General features: G+C 40.3%; 1 protein-coding gene across 1 annotated transcript; it reads right to left on the reverse strand.

Annotated features, from left to right (window-relative positions):
* Positions 1–2,038: 2,038 nt before the first annotated feature.
* Positions 2,039–11,754, reverse strand: LOC120480171 (uncharacterized). The gene is made up of 3 exons (XM_039673150.2): positions 11,086–11,754; positions 7,658–7,808; positions 2,039–7,351 (listed from the first exon to the last, which is right to left on the reverse strand). Exons 1-3 carry the CDS (start codon positions 11,752–11,754, stop codon positions 2,757–2,759), a joined length of 5,415 nt encoding a protein of 1,804 aa, XP_039529084.2. The 3' UTR covers positions 2,039–2,756.
* Between the last annotated feature and the right edge of the window lie 5,901 nt (positions 11,755–17,655).

Consider the following 17,655-nt stretch of genomic DNA (forward strand, 5'->3'; position numbering starts at 1 on the left):
GTTTACAGTTTCCGGTTGGAATCTAAAGTGCAGGTCGTGCACACTCTAGGCTAATTAAAATTTCCCACAACCCATTGCGTGTTAGACGAGGATTCGGGTTCGATTAGGTCTACAAACATGGCGGATTTGCGATACGACTAACTTGGTGTGAATAAAGTGGTTTGAGTGATTAATCAGTATCTAACCTGACGACGACGAAGGGATATGTATTATAACGTTATGTTATTTACAATGCAAAAGTATTGTGAACTTTAAATTAATATATGGCTGGTCTTAAACTATTAAATGCATCATTACACGAGGAGAATCTCCGAAAGATCCACGACGCGGGCACATCAGCAGCTGCAGCATTTCTCCGAAACGGTAGGAAATTAAATCAAATTCAACGTTGACGAACTTAACTTTAACGAGATGATTGACAGGTCAGTTTTAAACGGCGACAGGGTGCAAGACGCAAGTATGATAATGTAGTTTGTACCAAATCTGCTACTCGTATAACGTTAACTACTTTGTCGAGTTGTGACGCTGGGTTGTTTCCTCTGTTCAGGATCTGGTGTATTTTGTAGTTGTTTTCAGTGACAGGAGATGTGATTGTGAAGTGAAGTGTTTAGAAACTTGAATAAACTGTTTGTTTGGCAAAATGTTTCACTGTTTGGCGACCCCTGCTGGTCAGATCAGTGTAAATGCAGCGAAAGCTCAGTCAAAACCAACACCTTTTACAAACCAACTGCAGTTTCTTTGAAGCTGTCATTTATTAAATGCAATTAACAAATAATCTGACAACACGAAATATGAGTGTCTCGTATTAAATTATAGACCTGAATTGAAAAATATGTGATATTATAATTTATAATTCAGGCTTTTGTGTACGCCAAAATAAATGTCCATTTCCTTCCACGCTCATAGACATAACCTGAGATATGGATATTGGTGAAGTGGTACTATTTAAAATGGACTTTTACTTTTTTTTTTTAGTTTTACACTTTTGATCTAAATTCCACATATGATTCTTTAGTCAAAAACAAAAATTCCCATGTCGTCACTGTAAATCTCTTGATATTCTGTCCCGACTTGTGTTTATCATCCAGTTCCACTTTGCTATTATTGGAAAGAGGGAAAAATTATTATGTACCAATTATTTTGAATTGCTTGGTATCCACATAAAATAAACAATTGACTATTAAGTGAACTTTTACTTGTTGATTAACCAGATTCATCTAATTTTCCTTAATTTAAGCTTTTATACGGATTTAATAAAGCTTAATTACAATTTACATTTATTAAAAAAGTTAGATATTCTAATTACCCTTTTCCTCTTCAACGAGACTATTTTATTACACGTAACCGCTTCACTGATTAAAATGCGTGCATATAAAGAAACAACTGTTTATAACAAATAATTATGCACTTTTAATTTAGTTGGTGTTATCGTGTATGGGTTGGTTATAATAAGTTAAACTGATGTAAACAAAACAAAAATCCCAGACAAAGACAGACAGAGGACTCAATCAATAATTCAACATTTTTAATGCCAAGATTTGTATGGAAACTGTCTAAAGTTCATGAAAAAGAGGACATAATAAACACGCATGTTGAACTGAACAAATGATTATTTTTTTCTTATTAATACACATCAGCTGCCATTGATTGAGGAGTCTCATTTTGACGATACATTACACGTTTTTTTGTGCGTATTGTACCATACACAAGTTACACAGTCTTACTGTATTGAACTTCTTCGCACTCATATTTCATAAATAGAGTTTTGAAAATAAAGGTTCTTAATTGGCATCTATGGTTCTATGAAAAACCTTGCACTATAGGTTTATATATATATATATAGGTGGTGACACTATTCCAGACATTCTACTGACTATAATAACTTTTCAACTACATCACAACTTATTCTACTAACCCGAACCCTAACAGTCTACTAATGCGTGAGATATAATAACAACACAAGTTTGTACAAATCTACTGACATTTCTAATAATACAAATAAATACAAACACAAAATTATAATTGTTATATCTCCAACTTTCCCTTAGTGGTCACAGGCAGCGTGGTCATACAACATACACTGTTAGATGAGTAGAAATAAGTCTGTTCTATGCTTTGGACAAAAAGACTCGTCCAGCTCCGCCAACCGTGAGAGATTGAGCATGTCTGTAGCGGACAAATATGTTTTTCTTTGATTCCTCTATCCTCCTTTTCTTTCCCTGTATCCTAAGGAAACAAGGATGCACAATTCGTTAAAGAGCTTGTCGTGCAAATGACGGCTGGAGAGCTGTTGCCCGGAGCATAATCTCTGTTTATAATGTGCTAAAAACTGGTCGACGCCATTCATTAATTGTCTTATTCTGGAGTAAAACTGGTGTGCCAAGAAGTTCAACTTTTCAAAAGGCATCTTGAGATCTTGCACATTTTTTTTCCATTCCGACGCACTGCGTCTTGCATTTAATCAAAAACCAAAAAAGGATTGTTGTGTAAACGGTCTCTTCATCCATTATGTGCGAATCAATCTTCCCTAATGCTAATCCACGGCCAGCACAGCGGCCACTGCTTCTCATCGGGGACTAGACCCGGCCCTCGAGAGCCACTCATCCCCAATCAAACACACCTTCAGGGTTCCCAGAGAGCATTCCAGACTGGCATTTGTTCTCAGTTTGAGTTCATGTTGGTGCCCATTGCCCATGTCGAGGTGAGGACTAATGTCGATATAGTACAAATCAATTATTTCACAATCTGAAGCAAGTTTAGAGTATGGGGCAGTGTTGTCCACAAAACACATATATAATCTCCAGCGCATCAGGTTCTGCAGAGCGTCTTGTGACTGTAGCGCTTTGTCCTTTAGTCGGCTGGGTAACTACTGGAGGTGAAGTTCCTGTGATCGGATGCACCTTATTGGAAGGTGGTACCAAGGCAGACACAATACTGTGATGTTCTGTATCCTTGATCTCTGTTTTCCCCTCGGGAGGGTCAGGTTTTTGCTCTTCTGGCTGTATCTCTGAATCATTGGCGTTTGGAAGGTGAAAGTAGGTGAACGTCCTACCTAGGCACCCGGTGTTTTCCCCTTGTTCTTTGAGAGACGAATCCTTGTCAGGTATGATTGGAGAATGGCCAAATAGGGAATATGGAATATCCTCTTTCCCAGAATCCGTCTCTGACTTTACACACTTGGGTGTGTCTTCATCCTCTGGACAAGATTTCGGACTCGTTTGGCTTTCCCTGCATAACCAGCGACCCTTATCAATTAGGACTGCATCATTTGGTCCCACCCTGGCGTTCAGAGTAACGCAATGCGTTGGCTCATTGAAGCCGTCTCTTGTGCTCGTGGCGTTAAAGTATGACAAATCCTGTATGGCATTAGTGTGAGCCTCATTGATTGAGGGCAGCCTGGGGGAATTTGTACCTTTAAGGCCTTCTCGTTTCTTGACTTTGTGGGATGAAGACGATATCTTCTCATCAGAACTTAATCCTTTAGGGCCTTGCCCATAAAGCCGCTCAATAGTCCTTTTTACATAACCTTTGGCAATGGACAACTTGCATGGATCTTCCTCTTCTCTTGAATCGTCTGTGGATTGGGGTTGTTTCTTGTCAGAGGATTCAAATCGGTATTCTGCAGAATCACAACTTGGGCTTCTCGGCTGTATGTCTGTAGTGTTCTTCTTAGCAAGAAACATGTCTCTGATGGATTTCACTTTGTTGGTCTGAATGTGTACCTCTGAATCTTTTGCCAAAGCACTGTTCTTGGAATCATAGCTGAATGCTAATGAGGATGAGACTGAATCCATGGATGCCCTATCTGTGGTTCTGGTAAACTCTGCTGCCTCTAGATTTGGTTCATTGATGTGGTTCAAGAGCTGTTCGCCAAATGTTTGTGCTGTATTATGAGGTCTCTTAAACTCTGATTTATCCTGGTCCTGTAGACTGCAGATAAGCTTTACAACAGTGCTTGCTATTTCTTCCTTATGAATCTCATTGTCCTCACACTCTGTGGCTTCATTAGACATCTCCTCAAAGTCCTCTTGGTAGATGGTGTAGCATTCTGGCGCTTCTAGGATCACCTGTTCCTCTTCTGAATAAGTCCCACTTTCCATGCACAAGTCTTGATCCACTTCTGTATTTGATTCAATATGAACACAATGAGAAATACCTTGCACCTCAGGTAATGCAACATCCCTCTTATTGCTCCAAAGTCCTGAAATCTTCTCGTTTGAGTATACCTGTTCAGGACTTTTCACAGTAAGATTCTCTTCTTCATTGAAAGGAAAGATCTCACTCTCGTTCTCCTTCTGTTGGCGGGACCTTTCTTTCAAGGAGAAATGTAGTTTTCCTGTACAGGTAATAAGTGACTCCTCTGATAATTGAGTTCCTCCCTTTTCAACCGTGTCTATGGATTTCTCGATATCATTTACCGCTGTACCTATGACCTCTTCTTTTTGTAATACTGTCTTCTCTACTTCAGAACTACTTTCTTCCCATGTACCTCTTCCCTCATCAATTTCCCATTGTCTCTCTTCCTTTTCTTGATGTTTCTTGACAGTCTCTTCTTCTCCTGGTCGCTTGCGTCTTACTTTCTCCATTCCTTGCAATCCTGTTCTCTTTAACCCCATTTCTCGGCACATTTCTGCCTCAAAGCCAGATTCACTAGATGACACATCCTCGCAGATAGCAGAGTCAGGTATTGCATCACCCTGAAAAGTTCTCTTAATGTTGGAGCAGATATCATTTCTCAAATCTCGTTGGTGTCTATCGGTGATCACAAGATTGTCCACATCAGGTCTTGCCTGTGAGCCTGCTGTGAGGTGTGCATTTATAGCTTTATCGATAACTGAATTAACATAGGTGCTCACATAATCTTCCAGCACAAACTCTGAGAAACTAAACATCCGCTCTTTAGAGCGGTGCTCTGAAACGCCATTCATATTCATCTCTGGGAGTGAATCCCTTACTGTGTCAGTGTCCTCCATCTGACTGCAAGTCATGTACTCTACATCTGCATGGTTGAGGGCTGCCAGCTCCTCTCGGACTCTTTCAGGAACACCTAGATGTTCCATCAGCACTTGGATTGAATGTTCTTCCTCCTCTATACTTGACCTGTGATGGGACTCACTCCCACCGCTACTTCTTGCTTTATTGTTCAGTACTTGGAAGCCCTTCCAGTTCTGAAGAAGCTGATCAGATGCCGAGTTGTAGAGGTCAGATAGACTTATCCTTAGATGTTGTGCATCCTCTATCACTGCCAGTTCCTGTAGAGACTGGAGCATGAGCATTGCCTCTGAACTGCTTAGGTTGGCCTCAGTCTGACTACATGTATTTAAATGGCTTAAGCCATCCTTTAAAGTCATGATAGAAAGAAAGGCAAGGACTACCCTAGAGGAAGAGCTAAACGTAGATGCCAAGGATGAAGAAAAATCTGGCAGACATTTGGATGTTTTCAAACATAATGACCGCTTGTGTTGGGTGATCTCACGAAGCGACAGGATGGAATTGCAAAGCCGATCAAGTACAGGCTTCATATCGGGCCTTACAGCCATTTTAACTGTATAGTATTTTTGTGCTTGCAGATCCATCAGATCTGTTAGAGGCTTACTTTGGATATTAATTGGTCTTCTCAAAGTATTTTCTGTGTCATGCGAGGAGGTCTTAACTATTAGCTCAGAAATCTGTTGATTTCCATTTGTTTTTGTTAAGTCTGAAAGTGTTGGCCTTTTGGCGTTTGGCGAATGTACATGGATCCCTTTCTCATCAAATTTGTCCTTTGTTGATGGCTGTATTGTCTTACAAGATTGGTCATTGAACAGTGATGCTTTTGCCATTGTGTTATTTTTGGGTATCGCTTCTAAACAGGACTGTGCTGGAATCTGTTGAGATTGTAGCCAGAGTTCAACATAGTCTGATGTTTGCTGTGTCATTGTGCCTTTGCTGACGGATGTCTTATGCAGGTTTTCCTTTGGCCGAGTGAAACCATCAGCTTGCACTTGTAGGTTGTTTTGTTCTTTTTCAACCAATTGTGGGCTTTGGTCGTCTGTACTCGACGTCGTCTGAACACGCTCTGTTTGAGGCTTTAGTCCGTTCCCACTATTATTTCTCCTTTTCAGAAGTTTTTGAACCGCTTTTGCTCTGACGTGTTTTATAGCTCCTTTCTGGCTCAGTATATCAGCTCTTATTTTCTTTATCTCCTTCAGGATGTCATCTTTTTTATCCCTCGGCTTTCTTTCTGGATAAGCAGACCTAAACAAGTGATTCTTTTTCACTATTACTCGCACTGACTTCCTCTTTGTGGTTGTATCGACAGTAATAACTCCTCTAGATGCCGATGCTTTTGGGGATGGTGTTACGGACACCTTGGCCCTTTGTGTTGAGGAGGTGTTTGTTTTGTAAGTGGCAGCATATGGTTTATCTTTTTCCCAAATTGACTGACATTTGACTGATGCCATGGTCTCAGATTTCACATCTTCATTAAAGTAATGGATTGTTTTATCTGAGGATACTGTGTCAGAAGATGCTATATAGCCATGTTGCGAATTGCCTGAGAAGTTCTCTTCACAGATGTGTAACACAGTTTTTTTCTGATAGTCCTGCAACTGGAGGACTTCTGAAGATCTGTAGTCACTGGACTGAATCGATGTGGTGGTGTTCGTATCAGAGGGAAGAGTGCATCGAGGCTTGGGGACGGGGTGGTTCTGCTTCGCCTCTCCATTGTCCGGATCTTCCACGTTGGAGCATAAAGAGTTCTTATTCGTTTCTGTATCACTGATGCTCTCGACGGATCCTTGTTTGTGAGCAAGCCGCTCTAACTCCATGCTTCCTCCATTGATCTCACTCTGTGGATGTACCTTACAGTTTTCCTCAGGGCAGGAGCGGCTCGTGTTATTGGGGTCACTCTCGTTGACCTCAATGGCACCAGGATCGTTTTGAGGGGGTAAGCTATCAGCTAAATTAGCTTCCAGCTCAGGACAAGGAAGAGTGGCTGCTGTAAATTGATTGCACACATTGGAGCGACTGACTGTGGTGGTCCAATGAATGGTTTCCTCCTCTTTAATAGTGAGGCGTACCTTCATTTCAACGGTCATACTTCCATCTTGATTGACTCGAAAGGATTTCTCGATGTCATCATCAGAGGGCATGTGTGGGTCATCCTCTCTCTCACCATCCAGACTGGTGATTATTTCTGTTTCCGAAACGGACTCGAGATGATATCCAGTAGCTGCTCCCGCAGAGCCGTTTGGGTTGCTTGGAAAATCACACATACTTCCTGGTAAACTGCTTTGTATTTGGTTCACAATGTAGCTTTCGGAAGATAGGGAGAAGGGACAAGATTTGGCGCTGCGGGATTTCTTTTTTCCTTTTTAAGATGATGTGTTGACAGATGAAGAGTTGTTGGATCAAGTCAGGCCAGCAGTGGAGCAAGAAAAATAGGAACACAGATTAGAGAGAGAGCATGTATGCTATAATCCATATTGAAGAAAGTGGGTCACTGTAGGTATTACAGTAGTTATGAATGCCTCAGCACTTGCTTCAAGACTGTCTCGGTAATAGATTATCTTGACATGCAGTGTAACACATAAGACATTGGATATCTGCAAAGTTACTTTTTCCTCATCATTATAGCAGTTGAGTACTGGAATAAAAGTCAAATGAATCATCTTACTGGTTATTGGACGCCGCCGTCCCAGTCTTTTAGCCGGTGGCCACTTTGGTGGAGATGAATTCTGGACATCATAGTTGCTTTTTTTGAAGGGTTCCCGGCCAGCGGCCACCAATACCCCAGAGCATAAGATCAATGCAGGAAGCCCGTCCACCTATGATAATGTGAAAACATCGGTGTCATTTGTCAATAAAGCATTGGTGTAGTTAGCAGTCATTCTACAATACAGTGCACTTCATAATTGTTGGATTAGGTCATTTATTAAAGTTAAGAGTTATTAACAAAGTCAAATTCAAGCAGAGTGTGGCTTTGATAACGGGCAGTAGGGTTCAACTCTTCAACTCTTCAATAAATGACTTCTTTCATCCTCCACTGAAGACAGAACGTTGTACAGGTGAGGGTGAGTAAATGAGTATAGATTTCGCAGACGATGTGTATGTTGTATAAGCGGGCTCACAATGGCGTAAGTCTGAACAGTTGTTTATTTGTTTCAGGGACTGAAAAAAGGGTGTAAAGCCTATTCCAGAAGTTAGTGAAAGCAATTTTGTGCACCTATGAGGTCTGCGGATTGATATCACCAATGGTTCCTGGCTTCCTCTTGGTTTTTAAAATGCTGGATTTATAGAGAGAATACGAACCCATTCTCACTCCCAACCCAAAATGTTGACACTTGGTCAGGGCGTTCAGGACACTCCATTGCTTTCAGTTGTTTGCCATGTCCGCATTTAATGGTTTGCATTATAAAAGTGGTATATTTTTTGGAGCCTAACCCTACCCCAAGAACAGTGTGAGGTTTATTCACTGAAAGTGATCGCAGTCTATGAATGCTCATTCCCAAACATTAGCATGACGCAATCGGACACGAGAGCCAATGGGATTTAAATCCGAGCTGACGTAACGCAGCTAAAGTTTGAACGTGCACATGATCTGAGCTTCGTTTTTTGGGTCCGTTTCACACACAAATCGATCGTCTGTCCTCTGAACACTTGGAAAATTTGTACTTTTTGAATTATTGTTTCTGTGCTTTATATTATATAATACACAAATGGGTATGTTTAGGGGGTCGGGTTACGTGCTCAAACATTTCTAAATGTTGTAAATAAAATAAATGTAAATTTAAAAAATCACACCCCAACATGTGTGTCATAATGGCAAAATTATACCCAAAGTCATCATGACGATACATTTCCCATTCCCATCGCATCTGTGTGTGACGCCAAAGGCTTCTCATTTCTCATTAAAAAAGTTCCTGCACATGGAAAAATAACTTTACCAAGTCCCACCCAAGGGTTCCTGCCCAAGTGTCGAGAATATATATATATATCATAGACTGTAAAAAATATGGACAAAGCGTCTGTGACGTCACCCATAGACTCTCTGAAGAACGGGTTTGAGGCTGTTTATGGGGGGTATGGGCGGCGCCATACTGGAAAATCTTGAGAAATACAAAATACAAAAGTTTCAGAAAGGATACAGAGGTGGTATGATGTGTTGTGTCAAATCATGGCCAAGACGTCAAATTCACTCGGCGCAGACCGTTATCAGCTGTCAATCAAAGTTAACCGCCCTTATTTGTCATACATATGATCTAAACTAACGAGTTAGAAAAAAATTCACCCCCCTCACAATTGAAATTTACAATAAAAGTCCATGGGACTAAACTGTAAACATGAATTTATGCTGTGAAAACGGATATTTTAACATGACGTCTATGGATATTTGCTCCCTTTTGGGACCGCCCTCTAGTGGATTTGAGACGTATTGTAGTTTTTCGCACTTCCGGGTAGGCTTCAGCTTTCAGATCAGAATGTTGCCGCTTGATAGATATATATATATATATATACACACATATTGGTTACTCTATTTAATGTATACTTCAATAATATCCATAAATAACAATCATGCTCTGAAGAACACTTAAGTTAGCATTATTAATAAAGCTGGTTTGGTGGTCTACATGCCATGCCTCTTATTCCCTTCTGTGTTCTACCCCAGATTGCAGAGTATAATAGGATGAAATGGTAAAGAGGATTAGCGTCACTGGTCTTCCTGGGTCTGTAAAGGCTATTTATGACTGGGCCAGATTACTTGCACCAGAGCCACACCTGAAATGGTCACCACGCTCATCGAACACAACACTCTGGAAATAGAGTCCTAGTTTATTTTTGTTTCCATGTGTCAAAAGCGTACATGTATTTTTGTATCTTGGTGTCGCGTCCTGTTTTACATTTAAATTTGGGCACAGTAATAATAGGAGGGGATGTTTAGGAAACCTGTCGAGAAACATTTTTATTTGCGGTTGAAGAAAAAAAGACATGAACATCTTGGATGACGTGGGGAGAGTAATTTAAGTGAACTACTCTTTTAAATTGAAAACTAGATTTAAAGAGCTGAAGTTATCACTTTACAATATGGTTAATTAGTTCACATGAATTAATGTATTAACTAACAGGAACCAAACATGAGTTACAGTATTTATTAATCTTTGTTAAAGGGTTAGTTCACCCAAAAATGAAAATTCTGTCAGTATTTACTCGCCCTCATGTTGTTCCAACCCCGTAAGACCTTCGTTCATCTTCGCATAACAAATTAAGATATTTAAGATATTAAGATCGCTCCTGCATACTAGTCCATAGGCTTCTTGAGGGAATGGGATTGAAAAGTCATTAAAGACATCATTAAAATAGTCCAAGTGACTACAGCGGCTCAATCTTAACTTTATCAAACGACGAGAACACTTTTTGTGCGCAAAAAACAACAAAAATAACGACTTTATTTCAACTATTCACTTCCTTCTCCATGGGCCTGTAGTCAGTTAACGTAGTGTGAATGCGTAAAGCTACGTCACACGAAGGCTCACTATTGGCCGACGCTGGTCATGTGTGTGTGATGCGTGTGACGTACAATAACAGAAGCTTACGCTATTAAACTAGTAACCTGACTCGCGCAGAGGGAGAAATAAACCAATAGTTGAAATAAAGTCGTTATTTTTGTTGTTTTTTGTGTTCTCGTCGTTTGATAAAGTTAAGATTGAGCCTCTGTAGTCACTTGGACTATTTTAACGATGTCTTAAATGACTTTTCGATGCCATTCCCTCAAGAAGCCTATGGACTAGTATGCAGGAGCGATCTTAATATCTTAAATATCTTAATTTGTGTTGCGAAGATGAACGAAGGTCTTACGGGGTTGGAACAACATGAGGGTGAGTAAATACTGACAGAATTTTCATTTTTGGGTGAACTAACCCTTTAATGTTAATAAAATACAGCTGTTTATGTTAGTTCACATTGCATTAACCAAAGTTAACAAGATTTAAACAAAGGTTAATAAATGCTGTATAGATGCAGTTCATGTTAACTAACAAACCTTATTGTAAGGTGTAAACTGAAGAAAAAATAAAAATCAATGCAATCTGGTGGCAAAATCCTTACCCTCCTTCCTTCAGGTGTGTGTAACTTGAGCACAGGGAAGTGCATGACCTCTGACATGTGATCTAAGAGCGCTTCGAAGGAGTATGTGGTCCTCCTCTGCAGCGTCAGCGTGTGCTTCACTTCCGGCTCTCCGTTGCGGAAAAGCACCAGGCGTTTTGGCGTATGCAGCAGGACCCGCTCGTTCCTCCTCGCGCTGTGGACGCCGTGTTGAGCAGGGCTGTGCGTGTACCAAGCTAATCGCCGGGCGCTAACGGGTCGAGCGTGGTACCAGGGCGGCGGCTTCCGGCGCGCGCGCTCCAGGTCAACGGGTTTGACGGTTCTGCGATCGGAACAAATGTAGGATTGCCCATGATGCAACTGTTCAAGGGACCGAACCGACGTATGACCTCGAGGAGTGGTGATGGTGCGAACGCCAAACGGTAGCGGCACGCGCTTCGATAAGCTGTCCAGCAGAGCCTCGAAGGTTTTGAAGGTGCGGTTGTTGATGATCACGGGTAGACCACTGAACTGGGAGTCTCCGCTTTTGTAGAAGCACACGCGTTTAGAGGACGTGTTCTCCGTGACGTTTGGTTGCCGGGAGGTCATCTGAGTGTGACCGCTAGCGGTGGACTGGGCCGCTGGAATAGCCTTCCTCACAACCGGTGCTTCACTCGTCATCATCATCATCATCATCACGATTCAGCCGCATCCTACATGAAGGAATGCATGAAATTAACTCAAAGATCTCAAAAATGTAGAATGATTATGGCCACTTAAATAGTAACGAAGCATGCCATCGTGCTTTTGACCAAGTGAAAGCATCCAGCGCGGGCGTTTAATGTTGTTTATGTGTGAATGTGGTGTTTTTAATCCGCTTTAACACACACCGTGTGTAAGTTGATAAGAGTATTTCCTCCTTAAAACTGCCGTGAACCAAAGACGGTCTCAAAAACACGCTTTGAAATCGCTGGTGTTTCTGACGTCACAAACCAATCAGATCAACGTTAGTGGGTGGAGGCGGGGCTTATTTGCATATTCATAAACCACCGCGAATATTAAATGAGGCAAGGGTGTCGAGTTACAGTTAAGATATTTTAAGGCAAGAGGAACTTTTTTAAATATGTCATTTTGTTTTTTTAATGACATTGTTAAAGTAAAATGTCCAGTGGGTGGCGCTAAAAGCGTGATCAGTTTTATCTGAAGAAGTGGGAGTGTTTTATTACGTATGTTGTTCACGACAGTTCTGGATTGAGTGGTGTGTAAAGGTTTCTGGAGTTTGGAAATAACGCACCACTTACACTAAACCCGATAGTGTTAACAAAAAAAAAAACGCCAGAAAAGACAAACAAATAGAGCTGGTTATGTGATGCAAAACTCAAAATGTATTAGTTTACAAATCATGCACGATGGTAAAAGTGTTTTGAGATCATAAATCAGTATTTTGCAAGGAACCATGTGAAAATAAGTCCGTATTAACTCTTTCGTCTCCAGCGTTTTTAACTCTTTTCCCGCCAGCGTTAAAAAAAAACAACAACGTTTTTGATCATTTTCACAAAGGTTTCATGGCCAGAATATTAGATCTAAACATGCATTAAATATCAAAAGACAGAACAGATCCTCCGCATTCATGCATTCTTTTTTATCAACACTTGAATGTGGGAAAATTTCATAAAAAAAGCAACATTCAGCAAATAGCTAAGAAAAACACGTCCGGATCAGATTCAGAACGACGGTCAAACACAGATGTAGATCGAGTCCATCAATGCTCTAATGCTTGTACAGTCGTTATCCCTTCCCGGGTCGACGTCTCGTTCTGTCAAATTACGCGGTTTTGATTTTTTTGTCGTTTAAAATTAATGGCCGCGTTATTTTTCATATGCATCTGCTTGCATGTGATGCATCTTCTTCTCCACGTGTGTTTTGATGAGGAGATTCAGCACTCATTCAGGAGATGTGCCACATCGCCCCCTACAGTACAGCAGTGGAAACACGGAAACATGCGTCTCTGGCGCGGAAAGAGTTAATCAATAATCTGCCTTACATTTCTCTGTTGTCATCGTCAGATGGAAACTGCAATGATTCGCATGTATTGGTAGTTTTCTTTGCGTTAGAGCTTCGTGATTTTCTTTAAATCACCATATAGATATAAATTGAGTTGTTGAAGCCTGTTTGTGTGGATCACAGACTATACATCCCTTTAATGTTGTTTACTGTTCAACAGGTCTGGATTAACCCACCAGAGCTGTGCTCAGATCAGCCAGTTCACCAACGTAACACCATTATAAACGCTAAACGACAATCTTACACAAAACTCCTGTAGAATTTATGTGGAAAAAATGCATTCTTTAAAAAGTAAACTAATTAAGATTTTTGGGTTAACCCTAATCCTAACCCGTTTGGAGAAAATAATCCAATATCAGATTTGATACTCAGGATTTAATCTGAACGTTCATTAAGTTAAAATAAGGAAACGGTTTTGCCTTTTTTTCGATGTGTAGAAAGCACACATTTCCCAAACTAAAGTCACTTAAAGCTCTGAATGCAGATTATCGGTGGTGACGACGAAACCGCTCCAGAAAACACTTCTCGAGTCTAAACAACACAACACACACGTACAGTCACGGAGATACTCACTGCGTTCCTCATGGCTGCGAGAGAACCGGAACATTTGGTCAAACGCCGGACAGAAGCTGCGATGGAGACCGAGGTATTCTGGGCCACTTAATCTCTTCTCGCGGGTAATCTCACCAACCTGTGTGTGTGTGTGAGAGAGAGAGAGAGGGGAACACGCTAAGCACATCACCCGAACACACCTTCACTTGTGTAATGGTAAAGACCTGACTGATCATTAGCAATATCTTATCAATAAAAGAAACACGGTACGTTTGAAAAATATGCTCAAATATTATTCAATATTTTTTACTCTACTGTAACAAACTGATGAGGTATAAACAAATGTTCTTACGCAATATTAAACGCGTTTGAACTTCTGACTGAAATATTGTCAAATACTGTATAGTAAACTGGTATTAATCTCTACACAAAGAGCTAGAACTGCATAGACAGTGAGAGCATTATACTATAATATCAATTAAATAGATTTATTTTCATAAACCGTAACCGATTACAACTGCGTGATGAAAACGAGGACACGCAAGTCGATTAAAACTTTCCCTCATTAATTCAGCCGTAAACATGATTAAACCGATATATAAAACATGTTCTTCCGAAATAATATCTGAACAAAAGAATAACAGACCTGCTGATTTTAAAGAAAAAAAATACGGCCAGGCATTATTTTTTTAATCAACTCTTGAATGTGGGCAAGTCTCATATTTGAGCAAAAAAGCGGAGAAAATCACGACGATCTGGATCATATAAATATCCCAAACACAGAGTCCTTCACCGCCTCAAAGCTTCAGTGTTTAAAGGGCCAGTTCCCCCAAACATGTAAACTCTGTCAGTAATGACTCTCCCTCGTGTCGTTCAACACCATAACACTTTCGTTCATCTTCGGGACACGAATGAATATATTTGTGATTAAATCTGAGCGCTGGATCACTCCTCCATAGGCTTCTGTTGTTATTGAAACTTGCCGGCCCAGAAAGTTGTTAAAGACATCGTTAAAATAGTGCGAGTGACGAGAGCGACTCCACCTTTAGATTATCAAGCGTCGAGAATACGTTCTGTGCGGCAATAAAAACAAAAATAATGACTTTATTCAAGTCTTCCTTTACTTCTATGTGGGCCTCGAGTGAGTTCTCGTAGTGTAACGTTCTGTGTTGTACGTCACACGCAGGCTCTCTATTGGCCGACGCTGGTCATGTGTGTGATACTGGCCAATAGTGAGCCTTCGTTCTGACGTACAGAAGCACAGAAAGTATTCTCGTCGCTTGATAATCGTAAGGTTGAGCCGCTGTCGTCATTTGAACTATTTTAACGATGTCTTTAATAACTTTCTGGGCCGGCAAGTTTCAATTACAGACAGTTTTGATTTATATGCTGCTTGATGTTGACAATCACGTCATTTTACGTGAGATTCCTCTGTTCTGCATCTTCTGTGTTTTGATCCAAAAAGGGAAGATGTCACAGCGCCCCCTACCGTACAACAGTGGGAACACGACAAGCCAACAAGTCCGTCAATGGCGGGGAAAGAGTTAACATAAACATACAAAACAAAAGAATTGGGTTTTATGATGTATATATTTGATAACTCTGCTGTGAGCTACTCTGTGTGTGAACACGTGATGTTCTGACCAGCTGAGAATCATGAAGAGATTATAAAGCGTGTAAAGGAGTGAAAACACACACACGCGAGAGAGAGACATCATACGCTGAGGTATTCATCTGGAATGTGTGTATCTATATTTAACCCTTTGCAGTTTTCCAGGCGCCGGCTTCAGATCCCCGAGCGAGCATTGCTTATACTGGGAAAACATCCAAGACATGTTTGGGATAAATATGGGATTTGTTTGATATGTCTGTGGACCCACACATGAAGCGAAGCGGCCATGCCGTGTCACATGATCATCCGGCACTCGCGACACTGACTGCGGGAGAATCGCTCAAATAAAAACTGCATGTTGACTTTATAAGCACCAACACATATTCATAAACTCGCTTCTGTACGGGTCCTTGACAATGCCTTCAGGAAACCTCGAAACCCATAATCTGTTCTTTATAAGCGCAGTTTCACTGTCGAACAACGACACTCAGCAAAATATATAAACCATGTAAAATAAGATTACAAAAAATAGGACAAATACATTAAAAGGGAACACTTTACAATAATGTTCGTTATTTAAAGCTACACTGTGTGATTTTTACCCCCATCTAGTGGTGAAAAGGTATATGACCATCCAGTGAATATTAGTTTCTGTTCCTCTCAATTCCAATTTCGTTTTAACTCCTACGGTGGCCAGTGTAGTCCAAGATTAACATGGCTTCCAGTTCGACCTCGTCCATGAGTGTTAACTCCAACGTTAACGCGAAAGGCGAAGCTTGAATTAACGGGTATGTCCCTCTTTGGCTAATGTACTTTCAAGATGGAAGGGGCAACATGGCGAACCCCTTACCCGTATGTATTTTCAATGGCATATTATACACTCACAAGAATACGAAGTAAATATACATTAATGAGCACATATATTTTTGAAAGAACTAAGTGTTTTTAACTAAGAATAAACTAAAAGAAGCTTTAACATGAACTTAGAATTCTATTAATTTCAACATTTACTAATATTTTATTAAAATCAAAGGTTGTATTTGTTAACATTATGTCCCAATGAACTATAGCATGAACAGCTGTATTATTATTAACTGACATTAAGAAATATTAAATACTGTAAAAAAAAGATCGCTCATTGTTAGTTCGTGTTAGTTAATACATTAACTAATGTTAACTAATGAACCTTATTGTAAAGTGTTACTAATATAAAATATATAAAAATTAAGTATTTTACCTTGTATACTATACAAAAATTTAATAATCGAGTGTTAAAAATAAAACTCTGCACCGTATGAATGAAGTTACTAAAGTTATCAGTGAGTGATTCTCTTTTCTTTTGTTGTGATTATTAGGCTACTGTCACTTTAAGAGCGAATCCACCGATCTAATACACTAATATCACATGGTCGACGCCCCTCCCACAATTGTTGATTGACAGCAGCGTTTTGACACAGACTCACAGACCTGCTGCACCTCCAGAAGAAGTGTGTGTAAAGCTTTATTAACCTTTATTTTAATCTTTGCAAATCACTTGCACGCGTCACGATGAATGCGGCTAAGGTTTCCGTCAAAACCATAGACAGTAAAGGTCAAAACAGAGGGGCGGAGTCAGCGAAGCTCATTATCATTTAAAGACGCATGCACTGAAACGGCGTGCTGAAATCAGAGCTGTTTTTGACCAGGTAAAATAAGTGTTTTCTTACAATACTAATGAGAATCAAATTAACTTGTAAAATTAAAATGACATTATATGACCCCTTTAAGACAAAACCAACTGTTTAGTAAAAACTCGCCAAGATGGGTATTTTAACATATTGTTGTGAGTTTTTGTCTAAGCGCACACTGAAGCCGGATCTCCGATCACTGAAACAGCGGCTCAATTCTCTTTTAACTCTATTTTTAATATCGAGCAGGTCCGGCGGGACGTTTGTTTCATGGGAACTTGTTTCATGATTTGACTGGTTTGCATGTTGTGTAATGAAGAGCGACAGCGCAGGTTCATGATCGTTGAACGCCAAAATCAAAAGCGAAAGTAAAATGCTATTCATTAAATCATGTTTGAGAGCGAGGGGTTCAAAACCACACTTGACAGGCAAATTCTCTCGTCCCAATAAAGTTTTGGCACCTTCACTTTGAAATAAAGGTTGCATATAAGACGGCTAACACGGGGAGACGGGAGGACAGAACCTGCGAGCGCCTCACAGCAACATAAACGAGTCCAGGAGTAATGAGTTGCATGGTTCATTTTGTGCGAAATCATGCTAGCTACATGTTAACCATATAGAACCATATAAAATTAGCATCATGCTAAATCATGCTAGCTACATGTTAACCATATAGAACCATATAAAATTAGCATCATG

Source organism: Pimephales promelas, chromosome 1, assembly GCF_988280905.1.
Source record: "Pimephales promelas chromosome 1, fPimPro1.hap1.1, whole genome shotgun sequence".
NCBI lineage: Eukaryota > Metazoa > Chordata > Actinopteri > Cypriniformes > Leuciscidae > Pimephales > Pimephales promelas.

Coding starts and splice junctions, on each gene's coding strand:
- LOC120480171 (XM_039673150.2), bottom strand. CDS start 11,754: ATGATGATGATGATGACGAGTGAAGCACCGGTTGTGAGGAAGGCTATT. Junction 7,809..11,085: donor ACACACCTGAAGGAAGGAGG/GTAAGGATTTTG, acceptor ACATTATCATAG/GTGGACGGGCTTCCTGCATT. Junction 7,352..7,657: donor ACGGCGGCGTCCAATAACCA/GTAAGATGATTC, acceptor CATCTTAAAAAG/GAAAAAAGAAATCCCGCAGC.